We start from the raw sequence: 14,683 nt of genomic DNA, 5'->3' as shown, positions 1-14,683 counted from the left end.
GCAGCCTCCCGACGCAATCCGCGGCGCACCATTTCTTACATCAAGAAGCCAGCACCGTAGTCAATCGCTCAATGACCTTCGCCACGCCTGCGCCCCCGACTACCCTCTCACTACACCCCCTCCTCGAAGCTTCCTAGTACAGGGGGCACGAGACGCACGCCTGCCGGCAAAGCCTTAGTTAAACGGCCTCCCTGTCAGCTGCCAACTCTTCAAGTAAAGCAGATGATGAAAACGAGTGCCCCTTAGTAATTCTGATTTTTGCTACTCTGCGCATTCGCGCTTCTCAACTACATCTCCTACAGCAACGGCTTTGGTCTCCCCCTTAGGTGCTTCCTGTACGCCCGTCTCAACATCCGAACTGTCTTCCTCTTCGTCTTCTTCTTCTTCTTCTTCTTCTTCTTCGTATTCATCAGAGAAAATGATGGAATCATCCGAGTCCAGACCCAGCTGCACGGACAGTCGACAGAAGTCAGACATGCGTCACAGGGGGAGCACAAAAGTATGCACTACCGAGATAGGGAGAGAGAGAACAGGCTAGCTGCCCCAGGGGGAGCCCCTCTACGCTACTTCGAAATACTGCCCTAAACGCTTGCCAATTTTTAATGAGGCGTCAACTATGACCTTCCTTAGGGCCTCCTGGGGGGAGCCCTGGAGCCTTCCGTGTACTATCAATGCATCATTCTAAAGGCCAGAACATGCGGACGTGAGGCACTAAGTGTGGCTATATATTCCGCTTCCGAATTCACAGACAGACCTCTTTGTCTCTCTGCTTTCGTCTCTCTTGTTCCATGCGCAAATCCTCCATTGCCTCTTCACGGAGCTTCTCTAGTTCTTCCGTCCTGAGGGGAAACGGAAGATCCAAGGACCGGCTTCACAAAATCTTTGCATGGGCAAGTGCTACAGTAAGCTGGAAACACTGTAGACAGGGCCGAAGCAGCGCTGTACGCCTGCAGAGCGGCTCGTGTATGGTGCCAGCGGAAACTATCGCATCGGGGAAAAAGGGAATTCTAGAAGACTCTGGGTGACTAACTCACTCCACGACGATCCCCTTTGCGTCCTTAACAATTTTCATGAAAAACGAGCCGTCCGCGTCCTCCCCAGTTGCCTTGTGCTTGTTTGTATACCTGGCTACATCCAGCCTCAGGATTTCGAGTACGTCGGCAGCATTCTTCGCGTTCAGGAGCTCCTCTTTGCAGTTTGCAATAAGTGCAAAAGCGAACTGGAAAAGATACCTGTCTCCCGTTTCTAAAAGCCCCTCAAGGAACACAAATAAGGCCTCAAACGTCAATACGTGTACATTGAGGCCGACGAACCATTTGCTGGCATACGCCTCCGCACACGCCAAGTCCTCTAGATGAGCCCCCACTTCAGGCTCCCTTTTGTTTAGCATTTTCTGAAACACCCGAGCGTCACGAACGTAGGCTACTGGAGCGGCCTTGAAATAGCCTGGCATATATTCCCGATGCAAGCCAATGCAGACCCGCAGCACGTCGGTGGGAGGCAGTACCAACAACAAGAACGAAACCACGAATCCTAAGCCCTGATGGTAATCCCCTAGCTCTGGCCACAGGGAAGAAAGGACCTACACCAAGCAAACCACAGATAATCGTGGGAAAAATGGAGACTTGGCGACCCCAAAAGCGTGCTCTCAAAGCAGCAGAAACAGCAGCTGCAGCGAGGCACTGTACAGCACTGGCTCCAAAATTTGGAAAGACAGGGAGTCCAATGCCCATACATCTCCCTTAGTGCAAGATAGTTGGCTTCCGTCTCTTGGATTTAGGGTGTAGGGTTCTGGCAATGCTTCTTCGAGTATGAAATTTACCTCGACAAGCTTCCCTCTACATTCAGGCGACTTGAACGTGCGCTCAGCATCAAGCGCGAAAATGCGTTTCGCGGCTTCGTCTTCACAGTTGGGACTTAAGGTTTGTGATTCTATTTTGGTTGCTGTCCTCTGATCGAGCAGCTGCAGCAGCTGCTGCGCGCGCTGCAGCAGCTCATCAGCAGTTTCCGGTCTGAAAAAGTTATCGTTACGGTTAAGCAAGGGGGCCTCCCGCTCGTTTTCCCAGAATGCGTCGCTGCCGATCATCGTCTTCACACTAGGTAGGGTTTATACCAAGAGATGGGAGAGCGCAATGGGTAGAACAACAGGCCGATGAGGTACCGAGGTCGTGAACCGAAGCTACAGAGCCATGAACTGAAGCAGGGAGAGTGTAATAAAGATAATTAGAAAGCCTTTTTCTAGAGCGTGCATGACACAGTGCGGAATGGCGGGTCGGTCCACAGTGTGAAGACAACTGTGGCAATACTTTGGTCGTACGCTAAGCGTCAAAGAGAAAGGTACAGACGCTGAAGGCACCGAATAGCCAATTCTGCCCGCGCTAAACCTAAAAATATATTGGGAAAATAAAAGCAAAGGCAGCCACAAAGACATAATCGAGGGCCCCTCGCCGCATGCAGCAGCTGCGGCATGACTAATGAGTGAGGCGGGGGCCCCCTTTGAAGAACTCACCTGTTGTCTACCTACGAACTATCTGAGGCAAGTGCGAAAAACGCTAAGATTTGGTTGTTTTTATGATCCATCTGTATTTAGCTTGAATACTTGAGCTCGCGGGGCGATTGTTTTTCCTGGAGCTTCCGACCAGCCATCTAGCCGTTTGTGCAGCATCGCGCAATCTTTCTTTGAATTTCGGGTCGAAAGGGTCCAAGTTTCTTTGGGCAACATGACAACACCCTCGCACTCTCTCATTTCTGTTTATTTTTGCGCTGGCTGTGCCGCTGTCTAGACCGAACGCTCCCCTTGGTGAGACCTCACCCGAGTCAAGCCTCTGCCGCAAGGCCGTGTCGCTGTCTGATCCTGTACCGGACTTCAAGGCACTCAACTTCTCCTGGAGCGATATTATGGAAGCATGGTCTGCTAGAGACATATTGCACCCGGGTAAACGCATATTGAGGTCGGTGGCCACGAAATAGTCCATACGCTCTTTTCGGGAAAATGAGCATACAGAGGGAAACAGTGAGCGACTCTTCAAATTACGCCAACACCATGGACAAAATGAGCAGGATCTGCGACAAGAACAAGTGGAGGGGCTCGAGGAGCAAAAGCAGCAGTTCTACCTACGCTGTTATCTCAACTGCTGCCCGTTTACGCTGCATCAGATGGAATGTTTTTCCTCGCTGGGGCCAAGGGGTCTTAGCAGCAATGGGGGGTCGTGCCTCGATCTGCATGGCCTTGCTTTGCTGTGCATGGTTTCGCTTTTGTCCTGAAGTACGGACGCACATCCCGCCCTTTTCGACGTAGCGGCACTATGCATTGCTGGGTCACTCTCCAAAGAGAGTTCTTGCAGTGCTAAAAATCTGCTCCTTCAGCTTAAGCACGTGACTACTAAAATGGACGATACAACACTGGCGTGCTCTGCTGCTGTGCTTTTCTCTGGTGCTGCTGCCGGGGCGCATAATCCCCTTGTTATTCCTGGTTTTGCTGGCCGTAACCCGTCTCGTTCCTTGTGACTTTTGTCCCCCCGTACTTGCAGGCTGTATCTGCCTCCTCGTTAAGTATGTCCAGGCCCCTGCCGGAAATGGATGCCTGGTTCTTTATCGCAAAATACATCAGACCTGAATGGCTCCAAGTCCGTTGCATCCCCTATTCAGGCCGCCCTAATCCCTGAGTCTCCTTCTTCGAAGTTGTTAGGATGAGTCTCTAACCATTTTGCTTGTAGAGCTTGCCAGGTATCGAGATTCATTCCAAAAGAAATGAAGGCCTTAGATTTCCTTTCTTCATTTACCCCGAAATCCCAGAGCCCAACGTATACCGAGCAGGGGTTCCCATGCAACGGAGTGTGCGCCTCCTATTGTAGAACTTCATCGGCAGTTCCTAAAAAAGGTTTTTTTCAGGCTTCGTGGCTCAGAACGTTCTTGTGTTTCCTCGTAATAGGATCTCTTATGGCCTGAGCCTTGTTTTGGATGCCGCACATGCTTACTAAATTCTGTTGTGTATGTGTTGCGCTCGTTGCAGTGGGCCTTGACGATCCTTGTCTTCCTGATTTTCGTTATCTTGTCTCAAATGGGATGCCGTGAGACAACAAAAGCCACCTTCCTCCTGTGTTGCACGTGTTGCCCCTATGTAGTCTAATCTCCTGTTGGCCTTTTGGCCGCAGCCGTTTCTCGTTTCCGGTGCCTGTGTGAAGGACGCTGGAATGGGCTCTCAAATATCATCGGCATTTTACGGGGTTTCTGCATAGCTGCCTACTCTATACTCTGTGCTGTCCATTCAGTTCAATGTTCATCGTGTCATTCATGCTTCTCTGCTCTTATGGGTGCTTCGGTTTCTCTCTGGCACTTTAAGGCTGCATAAGTGCTCCTAGCAGCCTTGTTTATTTTTCAACGTCGTCGGCTGCCTCCTTGTATTCATCGCTCTTCTCTCGCACGATCTTGAGGCAGTAGCAATGGAAACACACCGACGGACGGTGGTCCACAACAGCGTGCAGCTGCTCTCCTTGTGCCTCCTCTGCAGTCCGTCCGCCAGACCCGAACAAGTTTGACAAGACAATGAAACCTAAGGTTCCTGTCGGTGCTAAGGGGCCAAAGGCGGGGTTTCCTCAGGCAACACAATCCGGATCGGGAAATATGGCAGGAGGCAAGGGATCAGTAGCTGCCAAGATGTGAACCCTTATTGATTGGCCTCCCTATCTCATCCATGGAGTCAGAGCCCCAGATATACCCCTAACCGAACGTCTTCCTCTTTTCCCTTCCAAGATTAAGTGGGACTGGGGGCACTATCTGATCATATATGCTCCCACCGAGTCTTTTATGCCCTAAAAATACCAGACTCCCGTCTGCTCCAGCCACGAATGACGGCATCAGATTTGTTGCCTGCTTCTACGATGGCTAGCAAAACCATAGAATTCGTAGCTGTCCAATTTAGCGAAGTGTTCTTAAGAGTTATGATTTTGGCGTGCTGAGCTCTCGTCGCACTCTGCTTCCGAAGTGTGGGATGGGCTTCCACTATGAATTAATTGTTCTTGAGTTCGTTGAATGAAAGAACTGGGAGCACCAGCGAGCAGTGGGCGGGAGGCAGAGATCCAAATTTCAGCAGAACACAAAAGTTGTGACATCGCGTGTCATTTACGTTCGGCCTGGAGATCCAAGAAGATTGAGTAAGGCCTCAATACCCGGCATTTTCCAGGAGGCGCTTTGAGTGCATGTAGTGGCTCATGATTCACATTGATATTACTTTCTACTACACTAGTTGTGTCCAATTGAGGATTGGTAAAGAATTGAATTGTAGACTTGCAGTCAGTCTAGACTTTCTAATTGCAGAGGAGAGTTAGCCCAACACACGTTGTTGTTCGGACGCGCTCGATGCCAAATTCAACTAGCTGTGAATGCTCTGAGTGCCAACAGGGTGCAGCCACGTGCACCCTAGTTCTTCCTCTTCACTGAAGTGGGATCCCTTAAGGGCAATGGTAGGTGAAGAATGGAGCGTCCTCGCAGTAGCAATCACTCGTTTGATTTACGTTTGTAGTGTGTGTGGACTTAGGTGTCCCCTTTTGGAGACCCTTAATGAAGGGCTCATGGTTTGATAACTTGTGCGTGTCCATGAGTAAATATGCAACGACTCAATAGGTCATTAGTCTTCTAGCCGACCGTCGATGGGAGCCAGACCCTTGCTGACAAGTTGCCTCTGAAGTCTGCCGTGTAGCTGGCATTGCTGGAAGTATCGTCTTTGGAAGTACAGGTTAAATTCTTCTGAAGAGATACTGCAGAAACAAGCTTAGCAGAAGTGTACATGATAGCCATTATATTTCAGAGTACTAATGCTTTTGACTGTAAGGACGAAGGTCCGATGAGAAAGACATTGAGGAGACGTAGAGTCCCACGTACGTGAGGCGAACTGCTTGTTCGTTTTCCAGTCGACTGACGCCACCTGATAGTCAAAATTAGTGAGCACATGTCTTGACACAAAAACGCGGGGAGAACGCAGTCCGAACATCGAGAAGCAGAGTAATGGCGCTTTAGGATATCCCTGGTAGCAACCAACCAGTGTCTGCATGGACATATGCTGTGACCGATCGAGCTGAAATCGGCTTCCGCTCGAACATTTTCTTTTCCAACACCGTCCACCGCAAGGCTTATAAGCATATATACAACAAAAATCATTTTGGGGTCGTAAAACTGGAGCCATGTGTCAAAGGTTCCCTTCCTCCCTGATTACTCGGTCCCCGGTGGCCCTGAGATGAATTAACCGGCATATGGGCGGGCTACGTGACCCATTGTGTATGCATGGACATTTGTTAATCACTTGGTTTTCCCCTCTGAATTCTTACTTCCGCATGAAAAGCGTCTTCATCTCGGTTTTCTTGCCTCAGGGCCCAGCAGGTAAGGAGTAAGTGGCCTTGGTGGAGTCGTCGATCTTAAAAATGGCGGAATCCGGATGATCTGTGCCTTCTCTGCGTACTAAGCCCAATAAGAACTGTTGAAGTCATCTATGGAGGGGCGACATGTGGAGGATCCTTCCAACGCGGTGGCGTTGCCTTGGCTCCGTGCCCTATCTGACGCGTATCCCATCTGTGTTCTTATTGCTGCTTCTTCTTTTTGCATCGGTATGCTGGGCGTCTGAAACCTCACTATTAGGGTGTCACGGCACCTCGCGATGGGAGCATAAAGGCGGGGTGCTTCACCACACAGTGGGCCGGAAATCTGTCGGCGGGGTACGCGTCGTCGCTTCTTTCGTTTCTCGCTTCCCTTGCCAGCAGCGCTTCTTTCCTCCTCTCATCACCCCAGCAGATCATGAGGGGTGCCGCACATATTGTCCTGGGAGGGGGGGGGCTTCGATGAACGTCGACCTTAGCGTTGCGAAACTAACGGATGGCCGCACCGCATGCGGGAGGTTGGGGAGGATGCAACACAACGGATTCTCTGTCTTGCTTAACCCGGATGCGGCAACAAGCGATCAACAAATCGAAAAGATGTTCGTCAATGCTGCCGCTCATGCGGCTCTCCCTCCGCGTTTCCTCACATGCTGTTTGCCCTTCCTTGCCTCCGCAAAAGCGCATCACAGCATTCAAGCCTCCTCGAGTGGCAATTGTGTGTAAAACTGCTTGATTTCACGCCCTCGTTTGCTTCTCTCTTCAGGAACGCGGCTGCAACTCGTCAGTTCGCCCGCTTGTGGGCAGAGAGTGGAGTGCAGAGAGAGCTACGTCTGCGGTACCGACACACGCGACGAGTGACGCGCGGTCAGGGGGGTCGCCGGGAAGTCTTGCGGAGAAGACTCCAAGGAAGAATGCTATTGCGACAGCAGAAAGAGCAGGTCAGCAAAATTCAGTGGCAGGAGCCTCTGCACCTGAAAGCCCACCAGTTGGAGATGCTTTTAAAGGCGCTAAGGGCCAATGGAGAAGCAGAAGCGCGGAAAAGCAGTCAGACAGCAGAGGCTGGCCATAGCAAACAGCAACATAGCCACACAGCTTTGCCCGTCTGACTCCCTAACAGTGACGCGTTACGGTTGTAGTCGGCCTTTTGGCCGTCCGCAGCCACGGCGGGGTGTGGTCATGCTACATGCGCGTTTCTTGTTTGCGCGCCTTGCCTCGCCCCCCGGATAGATAGCACTCTATCGTCTCTTTCTTCTACAAAGAGGTAAAGCAAGTGCGGCCGGTAGGCGGTCCAGCCCACGCGTACGGCCAAATTGGTGGGGGCAGGATGTTTCAACACTTAACGGGCACGCTACCCGCAGCGGGAAAGTGACAAAGGGCAGCTATCCGCTAATAGAGACTCTCCGGTTGAATGCAGTTAAGCAGAGGTGAACTGACAGGACAGCAGCTTTATAGTATCTGGATTCTAAGCGTTACTGCTCCAGCACGCGGTCCAATGCCCATTTCGGCATTTCCCTCCCCTTAGCAAAACGCACACAGTCTCCTGCTTGCGATAGAAAATAAAGGACCTCTATCATAACTGGGGACTACAATGTTTCACTGAAAATAGTCGCTAGTGCCGTCCCTAACATTTCTTTGACTATCGGCTGCCTGGCTATGAGGCCCTGTCTGCACCGCTCAATAAGCCGATAATCCGAACACTAAGTTAGACGGCACGACGCTCCTCCTCCCTCCATCAGTCCAAACACCTCCTCCACCCCACCCTCGCAGGGGCAAACGCAACCGCATTCGGACCCGCCAAAGGACCTCGCGGCCCTTTCGAAGAAACGGCGGCAAGCCACATCTCCGGGGCTGGCACTGCATGCACATTTTTGAGGAGTGAAGAATGTGAGGGTACGGAGCGAGCTGCGCAATGATGCTGTATTGCGCTGGTACAGCGAAGCGGTCTCAGCCGTAAATTGTGTGGCATTTCCCCATTGTGCTCTTGATGTGAAGGCGCTTCACGTTGTTCCAGTTCTTCTTCAGCAAAGACACCAAGAAGTTGATGGCGATTGTCAGGTTGTACCGCACCTGCCACCGAACAACTCAACTACAACGAACCTCCATGATTCAACACGCCACAGCGAGAAGAGATTTAGGCAACTGCAGCTGGGGTGGGGGGGAAGGGAACGGCGCACAAGCAAACAACGCGTTCACAAGAACTTGCACATAGAACGGATGAAGAAGTGAATGAACTCCGGCGCGCGAAGAATATATCTTATCACACACAATCAGGCACGTCGGAAAGGAGAGCAAGCCAGGAGCTTCGAGACATAAGGCTTCCCACAAACGTCTCCATACGCGTCCTGCCTACCTGTGCTTCAGTCATCTCAACATTGGCAACAGCGACGCCCAGGCAGAGGACCTTCTTCAGCTGAAACTTGATCGAGGAGCGAACCTCAAGAATCTTCTCTTCGATCTTGTCCTGATGGGTAATCTGAGCGGGGAACTTGCCAGCCTTGCTCAGTCCCGGACCGAGAAACCTCGTGATTTGCGGAACGAGCGACTGAGATGCCAGGAAAGCGTCATACCTGTGGGGGAAGCACAAAACGCAAGGGAGGGAAGAATCGCAACCTTTTGCGGACCCCGAAAAAACGCACTCCTGGCACGCTGCCTGTCGTTCAGGTGATGAAGCCAGCGACGGCTCTGGAGGAATTCCACCCCATCCGTTGCGAGAACACGGAGCGACACATGACGAAAATTAAAGAAAACTGCTGGCGCTAGGAGCCATTAGCCACGAAGTCTATGGAACAGAACGCCTCTTACAATAAACTCAAAGGCACAACACTGTGACCACAGACGGGTAGAGCAGTGCAGCCCTCAAGGGAGCGAGACCGATACAAGGTAGCAGAGACTCAAGATGGGTGAGTTGTTTGCACGCACTTTCTTGTCAGCTTCTTGACGATTTTCTTATTCCTGTTTATCTTCTTCATGTCCTCGATATCCATGCAGTCGAGGCCAAGGGCCTTGGCCTCCTCAATATGCACCGCATCGCCAAACACGCAAATCTGAAGAGCGCCACACACACGGAGAGAAGTGCATCTGAGGGTCGTAAAAGCTGTGGCACGGGTGTAGAAACGCCATGAAACAGGAGCTCTAAGAGGCGAAGAAATGCAAACCCGTTGATACAGCAAGATACACGAGTCCAATGGGGAATGCAAAAGAGGCAAAGCCGCCGGCGAGCGGTACGCACCTTCACTTTTGGGCGAGGCACGTGGGGAAGGCGGACAGACCCTGAGAAACGCTTGTCGCGTTGTGTGTCGTAATCCTTCAGACCTGAAGCAGAAAACCATCGTCAGAGGGTTCAAGGATCTTGCAATTCGTCCAGCGAGCCGATGTGTGCGGGAAAACACTCAAGCCTAGGGGTCTCTGCTGTAGAAGAAAGCGACAGTCGAATAAACCAATAGACGAGCAGCGTATCCCAAAAGAACTAGCGAATCCAAAGCAGCAGAGAGCACGAAGCAACACAAGTCGAAGGCACCAGACAAAAGGAGGGCCAGCGCCAAACCATCACGCACTGATTTGCAGTTCGATAGTCTCCACGAAGTTCCTCTTCTTCTCCTGCGCCCCCTGCAGGATGGAGACAACCGCCGCATTGAGGGCCTCCTGACTCAGCTTGCTGCAAGACAACGCACAAGCATTAAGGCATACAATGGCGGCGCTGGAATCCCTTCGCTGGAAGCCATGGAACGCATGCCCCCAAGAGGCTTCCAACAAGAGGCGGGAACCCCTGTTGTTCGATGAAGTCCTTTCTAAGCTGCACTGCGCATGGAGATTTCAATAAGTTAGACGTGTACGATGCAGCGCAGTAGAGAGAGACTCCCTCCGCACCCTCGCAAGGTCCCAGAGTTCCCTCTCTTATCGAAAAAAAACGCCGACACTCTCGGCTGCTATGATTGTGTATCCCATCTCCCGGACTGCGTCGCATTTTGGTATATTCCGGAGTCTCCTTCGTCCGTTTTTAACGTCGAAGAGAATACTAGTCCCCAGCCGTCGTTCGGCCCTCACGCTCGTGGCTCCTCGCAGGGGAGCCCTTACGAGCGCGTGGGAGCCAGCTCCTCCCGCCTCCTTCAAGAAAACTGCTACAAGTATGATCATCTGCACCAATGTATGCATGCAAGACCTTAAACGCGAGGTGCTAAACCCGAAAATGGGAACCCCACGAAGTGCTCTGGTGCTCCTCCGAGACCAGCAGAGACCAGCAGCTCACCTCATCTTCACGCAGCACCAGGCAGCAGACTTCGCACTTTCCAAAGATCCCTCCCCAGGCTTTTGTGGCTCGATTTCCCGCCTACGGCTCCTAATCGCCACAGGTGTATATTCATCGCCGGCCTGTGCAGCCGTGGGGTGGGGAGCAGCGGCTGCAGCCCCGAGGGAGCGGCTGCAGCAGCGGCTGCTGCCGCTGCTGTGGGGAGGCCTCTCTCTCTCTCTCTCACTCACTCATGCGGGTGCCTGCAGCATTAGGGTGCCCTAGAGTTTGTCTTGGGAGGGTTTCTCGACCTGATTGTACTCTGCTGCTTCCGCTTGCATCGGTCCTTCCCTCCTATGTGGTGCCCGTCTACTCCCCTCTTCGATCGTCCGAAATCCTAAACACGTAACAGCATCTGCGGCAGCAGCCTGTTGGGCCCCACTGCTCCTTCCCTCACTTGTGGCTAAGATGTCGGACTGCAAGGCTCCCTTCACCGTGCGTATTTGCAAGCTGCTGACAAATCCTCTGCTGCAACGGAGGCAGATGTACGTTGACTTGCTTCATCTAGGCCGAGCGAACGTGAGCCGCGTGGAGCTGCAGCAGCGGCTCACACAGCAATTCAAGGTCCAGGATCCGCGCTGCATCATCGTGGGTAACCTGTCCACTGCCTTCGGTGGAGGTAGGAGCAGGGGCCAAGCCTGGATATATGACGACTTCAAGGCGGTTCAGCGCTTCGAGCACAAGTACAGACTTGTCAGGGCAGGACTACTCGAGGCGCAGCCCAAGAAGGGTCGCAGGGGTGTGAAGGAGCTGAAGAACAGGAGGAAGAAGGTAGGCAGGCGTGCAGTGGCGAAGGGTGCAGGGGGGATGGTGATTTTAGGGGTACATGGCAAGATGATGTAGCTGAACTCCCCGGGTTCTTATGTCGCGATTATAGTGGCTAGAAGATACACTCCACATATAAGGAGGGAGCCCTCCGGCAACTGGTAGTACGCGCGCTCTCTCTCTCTTCAGCCTGCCTCCTCTCTTTTTCTTGGCTAAGGCATTCTGGGGGCAGGCTGTTGCGCGGTTTCTCACAAGTAGGCATCAGTGTGTCGCGAGTCTGTTAACTGCGTATGCGCTTAGCTCCGCGGCACCGAGAAGGCGAAGGCAGCTGGTGGAAAGAAGTAAGAGCGAGGAACAATCTTGCCGCAAAAGTGCGTTGGCTGCCCCCGGGTTCAAGGCTTCCTCTGGCGTGGTCCTCGCTGCTCCCTTGGGTTTACGACCCCGTATGTGGCAGAAGCTTTGCACAAGATGCAGACTCTGCGAGTGTGCATGCGTGCGCTCGCGTCGCTCTCTCGGCCCTTTTTGTTGCTATGCCTGTTGGAGGCCCCAGCCAGCAAGCAACACGAGTAGCCGAGAGGTAGGGAGGCGCAGTGCAGGTGCTACTGCTATCTGCTGGGTTTCTGAGCACCACGCGGCTTTGCGTCGCAAAATCTCCTTCTGCCCTTGGACAAGTTTCCGGGGGAGAGCGAACCGAACTTAGCACACCTTCAGCTCTCTAGCAGCAGGGCCCATGACGGCCTCCATCAATGTGCATGCCGTTGCATTCCCCCTAGAATTTACGCCGCGTACAGTCTCGAGTAGCTTCGGCGTACACGTATTACCAGGTTACTATCCACAATGCGCAGATGCAGCCCTTTGTCGCCTGAGCAACTGGGATTTATAAATTCGGAGAGGGCGGGTGCGCATCATCCTGCTGGGGGCAACGAGAGGCACCGTGCACTAGCGCATTGTGTGGGTGGCTTGTACGTTCACTGCTGGCTGTACATCGGAGAACAAGCAGCTTGACTGTATGTTCCTCCTGCAACTATCCGTCCAACGGCGCACAAGAAACACACCAATTGTAGCCTCCCCGTTCGCTTCATCCGTTCAGCTTCTTGCCCCTGCCCTGGGTCCCCCCCTCCCTGCCCCGTATGCATTCTTTGTACGCCTTCCATCCCGTTCGAGACAATAGCGCTTCTAGGCCTGCCTGATGACAACAGTGGCGTTTCTTTTGGCTGGCTAGGGAGCTGGCGAGTTCACTGCTAAAGAAGCCACCGCCTGTTGCTGGGGCACTGCAGCGCTCAATATGGGAGATGCCGTGGGTGTGTTGGGGTTGAAGAGTATACAAATTACGAGCCTCCTGTCACTCTATGCAGCACCTGGTTACGAGCGAAGGAAGATATATGTACGTCCGGTGTCGAGATGTAGCGCTGCCGAGACAGGATCAATATTTCAGATGATCTCCTGACTGATATTTACTAGAAGCTTGGGATGTTTGTATAGCATAGCGGTACCTGCACTTCGCTCAAGGTTTTCTAGATATGCAGTACAAGATGCTCTATCGTTTCCCCACCGGTGCTGGTACGACAAAAAAAGGGGGCCACACCCTTGCAACAACGGCCGGTATCCCTCCTTTCGACCCCATGCCTGCGGCTGGTCATATGCCCAGCTCTCCGTAATCTTCACTGCAGAAGTACCCTCCTTAGTAAAGATAGTGGGGTGGACGAACATGTTCGCGCAACCATCACTGCGGAGTCACCGCGGGCGGTAAGTGGGACGAATATGAAGGTGCTCCACGGGCTGCTGGTTCCGTGTGCGTGGTCCTCCATTGGTCACGTGAACGGGGCACTGCAGCAGGATTGAAACTGCCCTGGAGTACGGAAAGGTGAAGAGTGGGCTGGGTGGTTTGGCTCTTCATATTTACTATTTGTTGTAGAGTATGGTCAGTTAGCGCCGCGCTAGAGCAATGTGCTGTGCGCGGCTGTTCACCAAGTTTCTCTATGCATATAAGTGTGAAAGGTTTTTCATGGAGTGCAGCTAAATTTGTTATCAATGTGGAAGCCCCCCTCTTTTGCTAGAACCCTACGGGCTGAAGGCGAGAAGAGGAAATAGCGCTTGTGTAAGGGCACTAAACGCTTTTTCGTTGCGAGGCAGGATTTCTTCTTGTGGAACCGTTGATGGAGCGTAAAAGCACGGAAATATTTGTTACTTTTCTTGTATCCAACGCCGGTGGCATGAAGTGGCTGAGGAGGGTAGCCGCTTTTAGTCATCTTTGGCCATAAAAATGTATGTGGTAATAAGGTGAGATTTTGTACGGAACAACGAAACTTGAGCAGCAAAATCATTGAGACTATTATTGCCTCCATGCTTTATATAAAAAGCTGTAGCACAATTATGAAGCATGAAGCCAATAGAATTGAGCTCCGTGTGGATTCACTGTTTGAATTGCGCCCTTATTGATACGATATTCTTCTAGTAAGCGCAGAGAGACAGAAAATTATACCGGAGAAGTGCCGATCGATTCGACTTGTAGGCCGCTCAGTCGATCATTGAAACATAGATCACACATTCCCTCAACAACTCCGATATGCGCGCAGGCTTCTTCATGCAAGGGCATAGTTGGTGGTACCTCACGTGGTGGCGATTTGGACAGCGGAAAGACTGCTTTCTTGCAGTAGCTACCTCCATGACGAGGCATCTGGCAACCCTAAAGAACGTCATGGTTCCGTTCGCCGTTAACTAAGTAAAATCCCGTTGGCATTGAAGACCAATGGGGAGAAATCACATTACATTAACACTGATTGCGACCATCGCATGACATGCACTAACAGTGTGGCATATTACCGCGTGAGAGCATAATATGTACCTTAGGCGAGTCATGAGAACGCCCCATCCATCAAGCAACACATCTGGAGTGCGTGTATTCCTTTCGAAGCAGGCATTAATCAAAGCACGGAATACCGCAACACCGAAGCAGAAACAGGACTTTTACTCATTTCAAGGCCGATTTGCGTGTCCTTGAGTTACCAATGTACCCCGCAGGCAGGGGGCCAGAAGGAAATGATCGATCTTGTGCAATTCTTCAATGCGTTGCCTTCACACTGGCTTTCCCCATGATCTGGTGAGTTGATGCACATAAATTGATTACACTCAATAGAGAGAAGCAAAACTCACGGGCTACAAGGAAACAAATGGCGACTTTTGTGTTTGGCTGAACCTGACGCTACGGGTCAATCGAGGCAAGCCACTGCAGCATGCATTCTCGTCCTACTATATCCTTTCCTCT

The 14,683-nt window shown here is 52.0% G+C and overlaps 3 protein-coding genes across 3 annotated transcripts; 2 read left to right on the top strand and 1 right to left on the bottom strand.

Annotated features, from left to right (window-relative positions):
• Nucleotides 1-261: 261 nt before the first annotated feature.
• LOC34620936 (putative GTPase-activating protein AN11010) lies at nt 262-2,086 on the bottom strand. The gene is made up of 4 exons (XM_026335153.1): nt 1,823-2,086; nt 1,035-1,582; nt 755-839; nt 262-447 (listed from the first exon to the last, which is right to left on the bottom strand). The coding sequence occupies exons 1-4, from the start codon at nt 2,084-2,086 to the stop codon at nt 262-264; spliced, it is 1,083 nt and encodes a 360-aa protein (XP_026190938.1).
• Nucleotides 2,087-6,896: 4,810 nt separating this feature from the next.
• On the top strand, nt 6,897-10,908 carry LOC34620935. Its single transcript, XM_026335152.1, has 4 exons — nt 6,897-6,967; nt 7,132-7,430; nt 10,783-10,805; nt 10,894-10,908. The coding sequence occupies exons 1-4, from the start codon at nt 6,897-6,899 to the stop codon at nt 10,906-10,908; spliced, it is 408 nt and encodes a 135-aa protein (XP_026190937.1).
• Nucleotides 10,909-11,061: 153 nt separating this feature from the next.
• Nucleotides 11,062-11,763, top strand: LOC34620933 (40S ribosomal protein S24-1). Its single transcript, XM_022734164.2, has 2 exons — nt 11,062-11,424; nt 11,719-11,763. The coding sequence occupies exons 1-2, from the start codon at nt 11,062-11,064 to the stop codon at nt 11,761-11,763; spliced, it is 408 nt and encodes a 135-aa protein (XP_022586975.2).
• Nucleotides 11,764-14,683: the final 2,920 nt, after the last annotated feature.

This window comes from Cyclospora cayetanensis, unplaced genomic scaffold (assembly GCF_002999335.1).
Source record: "Cyclospora cayetanensis isolate NF1_C8 unplaced genomic scaffold, CcayRef3 CcayRef3_contig_6, whole genome shotgun sequence".
In the NCBI taxonomy this organism is placed as follows: domain Eukaryota; phylum Apicomplexa; class Conoidasida; order Eucoccidiorida; family Eimeriidae; genus Cyclospora; species Cyclospora cayetanensis.
Note: the sequence above shows the minus strand (reverse complement) of the source record. Positions and strands in the feature narration are given on the sequence as shown.